This window comes from Littorina saxatilis, linkage group LG5 (genome assembly GCF_037325665.1).
Source record: "Littorina saxatilis isolate snail1 linkage group LG5, US_GU_Lsax_2.0, whole genome shotgun sequence".
Lineage (NCBI taxonomy): Eukaryota > Metazoa > Mollusca > Gastropoda > Littorinimorpha > Littorinidae > Littorina > Littorina saxatilis.
This window is the reverse complement of record NC_090249.1, coordinates 38,877,988-38,893,841: the sequence shown is the minus strand read 5'-3', so window position 1 is coordinate 38,893,841 and position 15,854 is coordinate 38,877,988. Positions and strand designations below refer to the sequence as shown.

The 15,854-nt window shown below is 38.9% G+C and overlaps 1 protein-coding gene across 3 annotated transcripts in view; it reads right to left on the bottom strand.

The window, feature by feature from the left end:
• Window positions 1–231: 231 nt before the first annotated feature.
• LOC138967075 (adenosine 3'-phospho 5'-phosphosulfate transporter 2-like) overlaps window positions 232–15,854 on the bottom strand; it is a 16,390-nt gene continuing 767 nt past the window's right edge. The window contains exons 2-11 of one of the 3 annotated variants that reach the window (XM_070339554.1): window positions 12,716–12,995; window positions 12,032–12,153; window positions 8,338–8,492; window positions 7,719–7,826; window positions 5,505–5,602; window positions 4,946–5,038; window positions 3,354–3,465; window positions 2,536–2,605; window positions 1,804–1,951; window positions 232–684 (exon numbers count right to left, since the gene is read on the bottom strand). In XM_070339554.1, coding sequence (XP_070195655.1) covers window positions 658–684; window positions 1,804–1,951; window positions 2,536–2,605; window positions 3,354–3,465; window positions 4,946–5,038; window positions 5,505–5,602; window positions 7,719–7,826; window positions 8,338–8,492; window positions 12,032–12,153; window positions 12,716–12,946 — 1,164 coding nt within the window. In that variant the 5' untranslated portion in view covers window positions 12,947–12,995 and the 3' untranslated portion in view covers window positions 232–657. Of the gene's footprint in view, window positions 1,952–2,535; window positions 2,606–3,353; window positions 3,466–4,945; window positions 5,039–5,504; window positions 5,603–7,718; window positions 7,827–8,337; window positions 8,493–12,031; window positions 12,154–12,715; window positions 12,996–15,854 lie in introns of all 3 variants that reach the window. The other 2 variants (XM_070339556.1, XM_070339555.1) reach the window with 2 other exon arrangements.

The following is a 15,854-nucleotide window of genomic DNA, read 5'->3' as shown; positions in this document are numbered from 1 at the left end:
ATTAAGAACACATTTTAGTGAGAAAGTGAGATGAAAACCCTGTGCTTTCACCATGCAAAATACCACTGTTTCACATTGAATACGCATCAGAACCAAGTTATTTGAACTTCATGTCAACAAGCAACAACACACGTAAAACAAAAAACAATATGGCTTGAGATTCAAACAAAGTTAGTCTCAAACAATCTTCAACTACTCAGTCTCTCAAACACAAGCGGCAAGACAATAGAAAACATTAAGAACACATTTTAGTGAGAAAGTGAGATGAAAAGCCTGTGCTTTCACCATGCAAAATACCCCTGTTTTACATTGAATACGCATAAGAACCAAAGCAAACGACAAGAACCCTGTTGGAAATTAATTTAGGCCAAAGACAAAATGGTTTTGTTCCTAGGAACATTATCTCCCCCGAAATCGGCGTATGCTGCCTGAATGGCGGGGTAAAAACGGTCATACACGTCAAAATCCTCTCGTGCTAATATATGAGTGAACGTGGGAGTTTCAGACCACGAACGAAGAAGAAGAAGGAACAATATCAAAAATATGAGTGCTGGCTCTACCAGGAACAACAGGGGTCTTTTCATTTGACTTAATAAAGAAAATTAAAAGGAAACACTCATTTGGTCTGATAAAATATTTATCCAGACTTTCATGTCCTTATACTATTACCTCTGGCGTTTCAACCTGCAATCAGTTAAAATCAGTCAACATGAATTTCTGAGCAATTGTAAGCACAGTATTCCTCTGAACTTTGCAGTGCCATGATTATTATCTATTAATCGCATAAGAGCATGCAAAACATCACAATCAGCTTCTATCTATCCTATAATCACCTTGAAAAATACCTGGACATTACAGTGGAAAGAAGTTTTGGCAGTGGAAATAAATAACACCCAGAGTCAGACAGAAGTCATGAGAAACGATCAAAACATTATTAGGTTGTCACAGGCAGATAAAACTCTGCAAAAACAATTTGTCTGAGAGTGGCAGGTGAACCCTGTTTACGAATTACAATGGTACCTGTGATGAAAGGACACCCTTGCGACAAATCAAAAGCGTTCGTACATTGCAGGTGTCCATTCATTACAGGTATATTTTGATTAAAATATTAGACATTAGGACAAGAGAAGGTGTACTTCATTATGAGACTTCATTGTGAGGTGTCCTCTCAATAGACATTTTCTGGAAATAACTCGGTGTCAGGATTTTCCAGCGTTGTGGAAGAGTTGCTTTAGGGTGACAAACAATAACTATAACATATGGTCGACCAGTTAAAACCACGGTCACAGCCAGAAACGGACTCCGATGTGTATGTTATGCAGGGTTGCTCGATATGATCCCATTTCTTTCAAAAACTTACACATCAGACTTTACAATTTTCTGCAGCAATGATTGCCTGTCCCGAGCAATAGCCGGCAACGTGTTTTGCCTGAGGTCATGCGAGTTTTACTTAAGGTCACGGGAGTTTATGAAACTGACACACATGCTTAGTGATCACTGCAGGCCATCGCCAGTGAATCGTGACTCGGATGTACAGATTCTCAAAAGAAAAAAGCATTATATTGAGCAGACTCTGCATATCATACACATTAGAGTCAGTTATTCGCTGTGATCAGGTTTTAACTGCCACATTTTATTGTTTGTCACCCTACAGCGAGGCGCAACTCTTCCACAATGCCTGGAAATCCTGACAGAGTTATTTCTAAACATTGTCTAATATGGGGCCTCATATCGCACATACCACTGTATCACAGTAACTGGTTTCTCACAGGAACACACAAAGGCCACACATAAATTTCATACAATATTTTCTGCACTGTGCGTCACAGCTCGCCGATGGAGGCCGCAGCGTCTCAGTAGGCTTTCGATGCGTGCGTCCCACGACTGTTTGTTCTTGCTGTACAGATTCAGGTAGATCCCCAGAACCACAATCAGGCCAGACCACAAATATCTAACACAGAAAGAAAATGGTTCACAGAGACACAATTACACACCACTGAACATTTGTCCATGATCACAGACACAAGTGTAAAGCATCTATAATAGTAAGGGTTTATACCTGTGCACACAGGCACATGCACGAACATGGGTCAGTCAGTCAGACAGACAAAAGCAGATAAAAACACACAGACAGACAGACATGCATGCATGTACGCACACACATATCATATGCATGCACACACACACACACACACACACACACACACACACACACACACACACACACACACACACACACACACTATCAGAGTTTGCAAAAGATTGTTTAAATCAAATTTTCTTTCTTGGATTTGCAATGATGCTATATCTACCAATACTTTATACTTTCAAAGCAGTCACTTTAAAACCATATTGCAATAAAATAAAATAAACGTTTTCCAGAAAGAGCAGAAGGAAGAAAGAGCAAAAGAAATAAGGAATAAAAGAACCAAAAGAAAAAAGACAGAAAGAAAGAAAAAAGAATATTAAAAAAAAGAGAAAATAAGAAACATGTCAACCACAAAAGAAGAACAAAAACATGCAAAGCACACTTACTGATAGGTGAAAGGTTTTGTGAAGAATAAAAATGACAGAATGATTGTCACAGCTTTTCTGCATGTTGTCACTGCAAATCAAAAGGAACCTCAAGTTAATTTATAGTCTTTTCAACCTCACACTAGGTCGGAAAATGTATTTAATCAATTTTGTATTGCTAGCATAATTTTTACAGATAATACATTATTACACTAATCGAATAAATTAAAATCCTTAAGTGTAAAAATCAGTTTGCCACCAGTGCCAAAAATAAAATTGTAGAAAAATTTCTCTGTCTCAGAATGAAAGACTTAATCACTGTAAAATTCTGAGAATATTAAAATTATTACAATTATTTTATCCCTGTCATTATATGTTAACCATACACTCACATGCAGACATCATATCCACTTTCCCATATAATTATCTATCATGGGGTGAACAAGGTACAGTCTATTAGTAGATCGACCACCCAAGGGACCAACTTAAAAGTTTTTGTTATAGACATAGACAAGGGGATGCTATGGAAAAGTGAAGTATGAATAAAAAATCTCATTGAGGATCTTTTGGGGTGGTCTTAATGGGCTGGCAGTTGTAATCGAGAGGTGGTCGCCTGGGCAGGCTCGACTGGACAACAATACAGTGGAACCCCCATTTCAAGACCCCCCAATTTAAGACTTCCTCCTTTTTAAGACCTTGCTTTTTCACATTTTCTCTTCAAAAGCTCTGCCAATTAACCTCAATTTTAAGACTCCCCCCTTTTAAAGACTCGATTTTCTCAGATTTTCAGAGTTCTGAAATGGGGGGTTCAACTGTAGCACAAAAATAACCACAGTTACCTGTGACAGCAACTAAGGCCCCAAAACTTTTGACGAGTGTGAGAACAATGTTGACGCCTAGGTAGCCAGTCAAGGAGAAGATGGCAGCATAGCCATACGTTTCAACCGGGTACTGAAACAATCAATGCATCCATCATCAAACATCAGTAACAAACTTGCATGATACGCCACAATGTTCCCAGGCATGAATATCATGCAAGATTCCTGAGAACAGTTCAACAGAAAAATTTCAACAAAAATTTCATTTGCTTTTAAGAGTACGCTCATAAGCTTAGCTTGTTGTGCTCCATGTTCCTAATTTCATGTATGCGGCAATAGTACCAACGACATTTATTGAATAAACTTGTTTAAACCAACAGAAAAGGAAAACATGCAATGTCCTGCACCTGAAAAACCAACACTAATTTACACACAAAAACTGAATAGCCTGTAAAACATGTGTGATCAAACCAGAATAACAACACTACGGTCACTTCGCTAGAATCACTTAAAGTGGTACCAAAAATGTTCTTGTTCTTTTTCTTGCTCTATTTTCTGTTTTAGGGTTAGGGTTAGTGTGAGTGTGCCACACTCGGCCGGTTTGTTTGTTTCTTTCTGTATGCATAGCTGATTGCTTGTTTGTTTGTAAGGTTAATCGTTTCTCAGTTATCGTCAAAGTTCATATGCAGCACTTCTTGAATAAATCAGAAACAATAGTGTGTGTTTTCAATAAAAAGAAAGGAACAGTACCAAGGCTTATTTTCACAATTCGATCTTTACAACACAAACATAAATTATTGGAAAAGAATATTTTCAATACAGTAGTCCCTTCCATTTCCGGCCCTTTCGTGGGCGGGAACCTGCCCGGAGCGGCCAGCTTTCCCATGACTAATGAGTTTTCCTTCTATAATTGACTCTTAATGGCCGTTAACCTGTCTGACGCGGTCAACGGTCACTGATTTTTGCCCTAAGGTGCCCCTCTTACTCGACAGGAGCGGCCACTTAACGGCCACTTGTCACTTGTGTGTGTGTGTGTGTGTGTGTGTGTGTGTGTGTGTGTGTGTGTGTGTGTGTGTGACGGTGTGTGTGTGTGTGTGTGTGTGTGTGTGTGTGTGTGTGTGTGTTGTGTGCACAGACGGCACAGCACGAGCAGACGACATGAATACTTACGCATGCGCAAACTGTAAATACAGACATGCGCATACATGTACATTTACGGCAGTCACTTCCGGATCGATCACAGCTGATGTGAGTTTGAAACACTTGTTTATCTGACACTCAAATATATATATAATAATCCAAACAACACACATAGAAACATACGAAACAATAGCTTAGCCAGGACGATCGAGTTAAACACGCAAATAATTAAGATGTATAAACGAAAGCAAAACTAACAGAGACAATGAATCGGCGGCTCGTGGATGATCGCTTTCTTTTCTTCATGAAAACTTGATCGTGTTTTGGGGGTTTTTTTGGAGGAGGAGGGGGCCTGTAATGAACGGCCACCTGATATTTGCGGTCACCTTTGCAATGACTAATGGGTGACCGGATATGGCAGGTACTACTGTAATCATACATGTCAAAAAGAAGCAGATGCATGACATGCTTACCTGCTGGCAAAACGTGAATGCAGGTAAAATACCTCCAGAAAGTGCCAAGCCCACCAGAATGTAAATAAAGCCCAGACCATAGGAAAATAGCACCTGCCACACATTTTCAGTGCAAATATTATTATCACAATTAAAGCAACATTCATCAAATAAGTATCAATAATAATTACCCACACATTGTTCTGATAAAATGGAAAAAGAAACTTAATAGCTGCAACATTGTTTGCCTTCAAATGAAAATAGCAAAAAGACACCTGCTACACTACCAATCTCAGTTTCAACCAATTCAAAAAAAACAAAATAAAATGCTTGAATACATCCTGATCCTGGTTATGATCAAACCTAAAAAGTGTTTCAAGCACGCTGTTGTAAAGCTGTAAAGAACTCTTTTCTGTTGCGTTACCTTTTTACACTGATAGTCAAGGACCATATATTGAACACCCTAATGCTAAAGTTCACACAGGTTTCTAACATTTTAAACCAAACAACCAACAACAAGAAAAGAACAAAAGAAATAAGAACACAATACAATGCAATCAATGTTTTCAATGTCACCCACCACTTCTGTGTTTCTAGCCCCATGCTGTTTCATGGCCTTTTCTTGTACGTTGCCTATAACACCATCCGCACACAGTGCTAATGAGATCAGGGTAACTCCTGCAAACATGATTAGATGTCAGTCTTACAAGGTAGATAATGCTACTAAAAAATAAAAAAAATAAAGAATATAAGAAATGAGTTCATGTACATAATTATATAGTCTAATCCTATACATGTACCTCCAAGCTGTCACATCAACTTTCTCATGCCCACAGGAGGAGGTATGGAGACAGGTGGGCTTTATGTACCGTCGCAGGAAAATGATTGACCGTACCGGCAAATATAACTCAAATCCAATATCCTCCTACTTGTGCTTGCCATTCGCTGGTTTTCATGCTCTATAAGTGTCCCATTATAACTGTCACCCCAGGTAGATGTGAGCACACACAGATTGTATAGGGAATGAGCATCCGCCAACTTAATCCCACATAAAAATAATAAATCAGCTACAGCATGTACTGAGTGGGAATGTTTTGTTGAATTAATTTCACACACACGCATAACCGAGTCAGTGCCTGGAGAACAAAAATCCCGTACGAAACGTTCTTATAAGAAATTGGACCCAATTTCATATAAGATTCTTATAAGAGTCTTGTATGACAATTTCATATATGTGGCTTATATGTATTTTAAATGCAAATGAGGTAAATTCTTATAAGAAACTTATATGAATCATATATGAACCTATAACCTGAGCTCATATAGGTCTCTTATATGAATCTTATATTCTCTTATAAGAAAGCTATAGGTCTCTTATATGAAATGTTCATATATGAGACTTATAAGAATCTTATATGAAACCTACATCTCCCTTATAGGATTCTTATATGTCTCATATATGATATTTATATGTCTCATACTAGACACACGACCTTGACCTACATTTGTGTTTACAAGGGAAATAACACCTGCTTAACCCAATTTAACTGTCTTGACTTTGAATTATAATGAATCCAACTGCAAAATACCTTTTGGTTCAGTATATATACATATCTTTACTGAAGTTGTGTTTATTTTGAGGGCAAAAACAAACAGATCTCTAAATCACTGGTCACAAGAAGAGGAGTAAGACATGTATGCATTGTCCTCTTCAAATCCAATACTTTGAAACTTGAAATTATGAACTAGAAACAACAAACAAGTTACAGCCACAAATAATTTTCTTGAATATGCACAGCTGTCACAGTTTCTTGTTGCTTGAACCAAAGTAGTGCTGGTAAACATGATTTGATCACCTGATGCAGAACCAGAACTGTAAAGTAAAACAAATAATGGAGGGAAATTCTGGATTTTGAATAAAAACACAAACCTGTCAGTGTCAAGCTGTTGGGTTGGTTGGGCTGCCAGCCACCCACAAACATCAGCATGACATAAACATTCTCTTCACATATTCATACATCAAGTCCAATTATTTCTGTAAGAACTTTGCATTTTAGTCCTGCTCTTTCACTGATTTTCTGCTAAACATCCTCACAGAGCTGCTGTCACAAAGATGGCCGTTCAGTCAGGGGGAGATAATGCTCAAGGCAAACCATCCACTTCCTGTTCATATATGAAACATATATGAAAGCCAGTATTGCCAGTAATTCAGCATTGTCCAATATTTTTTCTAAGTCCTGAATTCTCCTAGCAGAAACTAAGTGATGATTCATATAAGAGTCATATAAGATTCATATAAGAAACATATAAGAGAACTATAGGTTTCTGGAAGTGCAGGTTCTCATATATGATTCATATATGATTCTTATATGAATTGGGGTCTTTTTCATATAAGAGACTTATAAGAAACCTATTCCTACAACTGACATACATAGCTTTTTACTTGTCATATATGAAACTTATATGTTTCTTATAAGAAACTTATAGGTTTCTTATATGTCTCTTATATGTTCATATATGTTCATTTCGTACGGGATCACCTTTGGAGGCAAACCCAGTTAAACAGGAACAAGATTTTAAAGCTTAAAACACACACACACACACACACACACACACACACACACACACACACACACACACACACACACACACACACACACACACACACACACACAAGCAAAAGATGTACACAGATGTAGACTATAAAAGTGATTAGAAAATCTAGACACAGGGAGAGAGAGGTAGGGAGAGAAAGAGAAAGAGAAAGAAGAAAGAGAGTGGACAGAGTACTTACCATATAGATTGAAGTTAGGTTGAACACTGCTGTCAGCCAGGGTAAAGAGAATGAGGCCAGCACTCATAAAAAGACAGGCTGAAATATCATACAGGCTGAATCTCTTCCCTGCAACCCAAGTTTCACAAGTTTTTGTATAAGGTATTGGCCCCAGACAGCGTCAAAATAAATCATTAAAAGAACACACGCACACACACACACACAAGAACAACGGACAGATAAAACTGATGATTAAGGCATCACATAAGATTCACTTCTTTTGTAGGCAATCATAATGTTTAAATCTATGGTTGTAAACTTCACAAGCAAAAAACCTGAGTAGTCACACTAACTAAATGTTTACTCTGATCTACAATTGGTGACAGTCTGAGAACTACTGTAAGCTTACATGAATGAAAAATCTGCAGTCTACCTTTCAGTATGAGCACTACCTTGAAGGGGGTGGGGGGAGGGGGAGGCTTTAAATGCCCGTTTCCGTGCCGTGGGAAGTAATTTGCATCAAACTCAAACGAGTCAAAGGTGAACAACTCCCCCAGCTGAATATAAATAAAAACGTATTACAAAAATGAATCATTTGCTCTACTTTCACAGCTCGCGGCTTTGAAGATAAGCCAATTACCTTGAATGAGGATTCCTCCAATGAGCACAGGGATCAGCTTGCAGCATTTGAATATCACCTGGGTGGGATAGTTGAGGTAGCCAACAGACGTGTTGGACAGACCCATTGTGGCAACAGTGAGAAAGGCCAACAGCACATAGGTTCTCATTGGTATCCTGTATACAAAACAGAGGCAGACATGTTTTCTGTTTCTTTTACCCATGACCATAGTTTACTTAACTCTTACCAGTTCGGGGGTTTTAGGGCATATTTTACAGTGCTGTTGGTGCCTACTTGCCGAGTGGCTATCTGGGGTCATATTCTAAATGAAATATAGAAAGTTATATATCAAATGAAATGAAAATTAATAAGCTTTTCATATTTGCAAAGAGAATTGTGCTATCTTTAAAGGTAAAAAAGGTTATGGGGGTGACAACATGATTTTTGTTGAAATTTGTACGCCCATTTTTTGGAACACGTGACAAACACAAAGAAGACATTTTTTTTGTGTTCAGTTTATTTTAGATATGCTGCTAACTCTAAGTCTCTTTTGGCATTCATTTTACATAACATAGCAAAGTTTTATTGAGTTTTGCTGATAAACAAAAAAGTTATTGTCACCTGAATACCCCCACCCAAATTTCAAAGTTGGACGTTTCATGACATACGCATGCCGAAGGCAAAAAACAAAAAAGTCTGTTTACGGTATCCCGACCGACCCTATTTTTTCGCGCGACCCTAGACTTTTTTTTGGCATTTGGGGGGGAAAAAAAGTCTTTGTTTTTTGGCAAAATAACTTAAAAATGTTTTTTTGAAGGGGGGAAAAAAAAAAAAGGGTCTGTTTTTTGGCAAAATAACTTAAAAATATGTTTTTTTGGAAGAAAAAAAAGTCCCGACCTACCGACCCTATTTTTTTGGCCTATGTTACCGTTAACAGACTATTTATTTTTTTGGGCCTAATAATGCATTCCTATAACTAACTTATAACAAAAACCCAGCTTGTTTCTGTCATAAAGTGTGTCTAACATATATATGAGTTTATCCACTGTAAAATAACCAATTTTTTTTCTCTCGATAATTAGATAATTGGTCAGTGGAAAACTACAGGGGGCGGGGCATCATAAGGGAGCGAACTGGTAAGAGTTAATTCAATAATTGATTCAATTTAATTTAACTTAAAGGTACATATTTTTTAACTATTATCTAAATCACCCAAGATCTGTTGAGGATGTAATGATGAAATAAGAACATTCATTAGGACATTAAATACACATGTACCAGTAATTGTTATTTAACATACAGTGTAACCCCCCTTTAAAAAACAAAACAATTTAAGACTCCCTCTCTTGTTGTTTTACTGACATTGTCTCTCAGGTACAGATATATCCGTATACCCACACATATGGCTCTTTCAGACCAGATACGGATATTTATGTATCAGCTAAGACTGTTAGCTTCAGTCGCTTCCTGTAACGTCGATCTAACGCCTGCATTTCAGCGTGTTGATACACAGTTCTACACAGTTACTACCGTATTTTCCGGGTCATAAGGCGCGACTTTTTTCCTCGAGTTTGACCCCTGCACCTTGTATAACGAAGCGCCTAATTCGTGTATGAAATACGTGTACGAAAAAAAAAATTGGGAAAAAATTGGGAAAAAATCATGGGGAACAAAACGTGACAAGAACTCACCTCCATCTCGAATACCGGTAGTCATATTTTTAAATTCCGTGAGCACTTGTTTACACAACTCACACTGATCGTCACATTTCTCGGCAGTTTGATTTCATGACACACCCTCACACAGTCACACAGCAACCATGCCAAAGACGAAGCGACTTGCTTACGATGCAGAATACAAGTTGAAAGCGATCGAACTTGCTGAGGGAAAAGGAAATCGGAAAGCAGCATTGAAGCTTGGGATTAATGAATCCATGGTTCGGAAATGGAGAAAACAAAGGACAGAGCTTGGAGCTTGTGACCGGCATTTTCGATCTTTCGATTTTCATTCTTCAACCGTTTGTTACCGGTATACTTTTTCAATTTTGGTGCGCCCTATCGGCCCCCTGCGCCCAATGGGTGACTGGATTAAAATTTTGCTTAAAAAGAAGGGGGTGCGCCTTATGCGCTGTAGCGCCTTGTAACCCGGAAAATACGGTACTATTCTGAGTGACCTGCTGCGGCACAGTTGGTCTCAGCTAAAAAAAAACTTGGTCAACATAGGTGGGGTAGAAAGTGTTAAGACCTCGTTTTCTCAGACTTTCTGTTCAGAACATCTGTAAATTTACCCCCATTTTAAGACCACCTCCTTTTTAAGACCTGATTTTCTCAGATTGTTCTAGGTCTCAGGGATGTTGTTAGGTGTCGGACATCGGACATAGACTGATTAAGAGGCTCAAATGTCCGATTCACTTAGCCGCATAGCGGTCACATGTCTTATCGTTTTCAACTGAGCGCGGTCAATGTCCGATAAGAACTCCGGGGCCATTCCTTCGGACAGCGCGTTATTTGATAATTTTCCTTTCATAATAAAAATCTTCAAAAAGTGACCGAGCGCTCTCGCGTACAGGTGCACTGAAGTTGTGCAGTGCAGATCTTGCGTTTTCCGAACCGTTTACGGTATGAGCTGTTTGCGTACACCCCTCTTCTGACAGCACACTAAAGTTAGGAGTACGGGAGACAACTTCAACTGACCAAGGCTCGCGTATGCTTTAATTTGCTTTCGGTTAGAGTTGAAGCGCACGGCACTGAATTATGCCACTGAAAAAAGCTAAAGCCTGCCAAACAAACAAAAAAGCTGAACACGTTTGGCGTTTCAACAACATCGTGTGCTACATTAGGGCCAAGAAGAACATGGGAAAACACGGCTAGCAATAGCATAATTCTAGAAAATGACAGCGCCAATGATAGTGTCGCCGCTGAAACCTCCACAATCACGGAATGTAAAGTTTCGTGACTTGAAGATGTACGTGTCGGTACAACAGGACATTTGCACAGACGGTCTTTTAATAAGGTTAACTATTCATGTTGACCCTGTTTAGTACTAGTTGGTTAAAATGACAGCAAAGAGACCATCTATATAGGTAAACTGTTTTGTCGAATATGTCAAGAAAAAGCTCTATCAGGAAATCATGCAGTTTGTGTGCCAATCAAAGTAAGAGTGCTGAAGTTTTTGGTTGCTTTTTAGTTGGTTTGTTTCTTTTTTGTGTGTGTCCTGTTAGTTCAGAATTGGCCAGTCAGACCAGTGCCCTTGTCAAACAGGCAGCATGACAACGGAACACCTGCTGCAGACTTGCCCACTACACGATGGCCTCAGGAGCCAGATCTGGGCGGAGGCGACCACGGTGCAAGGGAAGCTCTATGGCAGTCTGGACGACCTACAGCGCACGGCAACATTTGCGCGGAGAACCGGCGTTTCCATCTGAGTGATCGACAAGAAGAAGAAGAAGTTTGAAACAAAAGTGATAAAACAATATATAAGCACACAATGTTGGTGCATATATTGATATGTGTGTGTGTGTGTGTGATCATGATTTTGTGTTTTGCACAAAATTATCATGTCCTATTAAAATGTCTGAAAGCAGTCAAATGTCCTATTGATGCCGAAGAGCTCAGGACATTTGTCCTATAGGTATGAATTTGTGGCAACATCCCTGAGGTCTTAAAAGTGCAGGTCCACTGTACTAGTGCTGAAACAGTATGTAATATCAACTCACTTTCTCAGTCTATCTCCTTTGAACTGCATTTCACCGAAAGCAAAGACAGAATAGAAGGCGAACTGGAGCAGAGTCAGGTACCATCCAAATGGTTTAAACCCCTCCAATCTGAAAATCAACTCCTACAACAGTTCATGAAAGTTATTATATTTATAAACAAATAACAAAAGGAAAGACCCACACAAGCCTATGTATTACTCACACACACACAAACAGATATTATAGACAGACACTGGCAGACATGTGCACACACACACACACACACACACACACACAGATACCTCCACACACACACACACACACACACTCTCTAGACATGATCATGAGAATGTAATAAAGCTGAAAGCATTCAGACAAAGAACATGAATGATTTACCGAGTCTTTCTCGTGCAATCCATTAGATGTGTCCATGCTTTAATACAGAGGATAAAAACAGGCATGTATCATCTTGGCCTGATGCACAAAAAAAATTCTACAGCCTTGTTGATTTCTTTGCAAAATAGGAACTTTTTGCTGAAATAATTTCACAGATAATAATTATGACATAGGTCAGTAACCAAATTAATACAGGAAAATACTATCTTGAAATAAATCTAGAAACTGATTGCCACTGCTTTAAATTAAGTAGTGTGCATGCAAATGTCCTACTAAAATTTTATCAAGCTTATCTCAACAAAAGTTCACCTGCATGTATCCATACACCAGGTAGAAGGCAAAGGTAGCGATGGTAAGGATGACAAACTGCCATGTTCTGGACAGGTGGTGAAGGTCAAAACACAGCATGTGCACACCATGGTTGCTGACCCTGTTGGCGTTGTGACTGGAAGTTTTGGAGTCCCCCATGCTAATGCTTAGTGCTCCATCCTTCAACAGTTTATGTCGCAGGACATCTGGTGGCAGATTTGTCCTTTCCATTGATGTGTGTATGTGTGTGTATGTTTGTGTGTCAGATCACAGCTGCTGCCTGAAAAAAAGCCCTGTTTAACACTACAGTCAATGTGATGTGTGCATGCAGCTATCCTTGGCGGATGATGACATTATTCAGTTTTACTGCAGTAAAACCAACTGTTGGGGCGGATTATGACATTATTCAGTTTTACTGCAGTATTTTTTACTGCAGTAAAACTGAATAATGTCATCATACGCCAAGGACATGCAGCTCCCTACTTGCTCACTATTTGCTTAGAGAAATCACTTTATTGCAGCAAACATTGCTCTCATGACCACCTGTTAAGACAATCTTACCATCTGTCTCCAGCAGATTTGACTCATTTCACATGCACAATGTAGCAAGCCTAGAAGAAAAGGCCATCTGCTCAACACAACCATACAGTCTATTTGCAGTCCCATGGTCTAGCTTGCTCTTTTTACAATAACTATATACGCCTCATCAGTACATTGTATGAACAGGTGTGTCTCTTACTTTCGGAAACATGCCTCAAAAGAAAACATGTCGGCAAGCTGTGCATGCCAGCTGAGTCTTTGGAGAGAAAAAAATCTCTTTATAATACATGTATAGTCACCTCTTGGATTCTGCACACTCAAATGAAGGTATCAGTGTCACTGATCAATAACTATTTTAAGTTTTTGTAACATTATCAGCATAAGCCATAATAATAAATTCTGTCACATGTCTCTTAATCCCTCAGGTTCAGGAATGATCAATATGTACTATACATGTGAAAACACAAGTTCACACACACACACACACACACACACACACACACACACACACACACACACACACACAAACACACACCCACACACACACACTATTAAAAAATTAAATAATATGTAAAAACGCTAGGATTTTGCGAGGAGGTGCACATGGTCGTTACTCGAGAAAAAAATGGCGGCTGCACCGCTCACAATCCGATTGGCTGTTCATGGCTGTTTATTGACGAGCACAGACAACCTTTTCGGCATCACCCGATCGTGCTTAAATTTAATTCTTGCCTAGCTGGCCTTCAAACCGTTTCAAAGAATCAAATACATATTCTCGCTTTCTTGCATAGCGAGAAGATAGCCGCAAGCAATTCTTGCCTATACCAAATGAGCGTCTTGTCTCGGCGAAGCCATAGGCATATATATACTAGATGAATACCCGCTTCGCCGGGTACGGCTTCGCCGGGAAGAAGTTGAACCGAGGCTAGCCGGCGCACCGCACGAAGGAAGGGAGATAAACATGCAAAACACTGGAGAAGAGTAAAAATAGTATAACGGGAATATGGATTGAGCGTTGTCGACAGTGACCTTCTAAAAATAGAAACGGGAATATGGATTGACGCCACACGAAGGAAGGGAGATAAACGCTGAAAACACTGGAGAAGATAAGGAAGAGTTACTGGGAATGGATCCAGAGAAAAACCAAAATCGGTTCAGTGCTGCACGGTGAGAGCACGTGTTGAAATATCTCATCGAGCAGGTTGTGTCCGGGGTGTACCTGAATATGGGCACCAAATTTGAAACAGATCCATCGAGAACCTTGGCGTGCATCGCGAACACACAGACACACACACAGACACAAGTCGTATATATTATAATATATAGATATATATAACGTAATCGACCTAATTTGCATAAACTGATTTTCTTTAATTCTGAGCACATATTTTCAGAGTAAACATAGCATATCTATCTATACAGTTTTAGATTCAGGAATTGATAAGGAATACAATGCAATACAATACAATCTATTTGTGAAAATTTGATTTTGATGAAAAATTTAATGAACAAGCGAATTCATTAATTTTTAATCACTGCCGACCTGAAATGTTATCCCATAGTCTGAGTCAAAGAATATGTTTGACCAAATTAAATTTCAATCAATTTGCTTGAAAAATGAGGTCACCACAGTGCAGCCTTAACTTTTGCAAAAAGCCGAATATGACATCATCAAAGACATTTATCTGAAAAATAACAAATAAACGTGTTGGCCTATCTGAAAAAACTCACATGTAAATTTATTTCACATACATCTGTCCGGTATAATTTTCCTGGAATCTCTGTTCACACACACAAAACTTGACTAAAACTAATGTGAAAAAGGGGGGGGGGGGGGGGGTGAGATAGGAGGGTGATTTTCTTTTTGTATAAATTTATGAGGCAGCAAACTGCAGTCAATAAGAAGACCCTGTGTATTTAACCATTGAATGTCTTAATTAAGGAGGCTTTTCTTTTTTGTATGTATGTATAAAAAATCTTATTAAGTTATTTACTTAATTCCTTGTGATTGATATATTATATCAATCAATCAATCAATATGAGGCTTATATCGCGCGTATTCCGTGGGTACAGTTCTAAGCGCAGGGATTTATTTTTTTATATTTTTTTATTTTATGCAATTTTTATCGCGCACATATTCAAGGCGCAGGGATTTATTTATGCCGTGTGAGATGGAATTTTTTTACACAATACATCACGCATTCACATCGGCCAGCAGATCGCAGCCATTTCGGCGCATATCCTACTTTTCACGGCCTATTATTCCAAGTCACACGGGTATTTTGGTGGACATTTTGTTATCTATGCCTATACAATTTTGCCAGGAAAGACCCTTTTGTCAATCGTGGGATCTTTAACGTTTTTCGTCTCATCCGAAAGACTAGCACTTGAAGTTGAACCCACCACCTAGGTTAGGAAAGGGGGGAGAAAATTGCTAACGCCCTGACCCAGGGTCGAACTCGCAACCTCTCGCTTCCGAGCGCAAGTGCGTTACCACTCGGCCACCCAGTCCGTTGTTTTTTATAATTTTATTTTTTATTCTGTAAGTACTAAATATCAAGGCTCCATACTAATGCTACCATGCAGTGTGGCTTTTCTG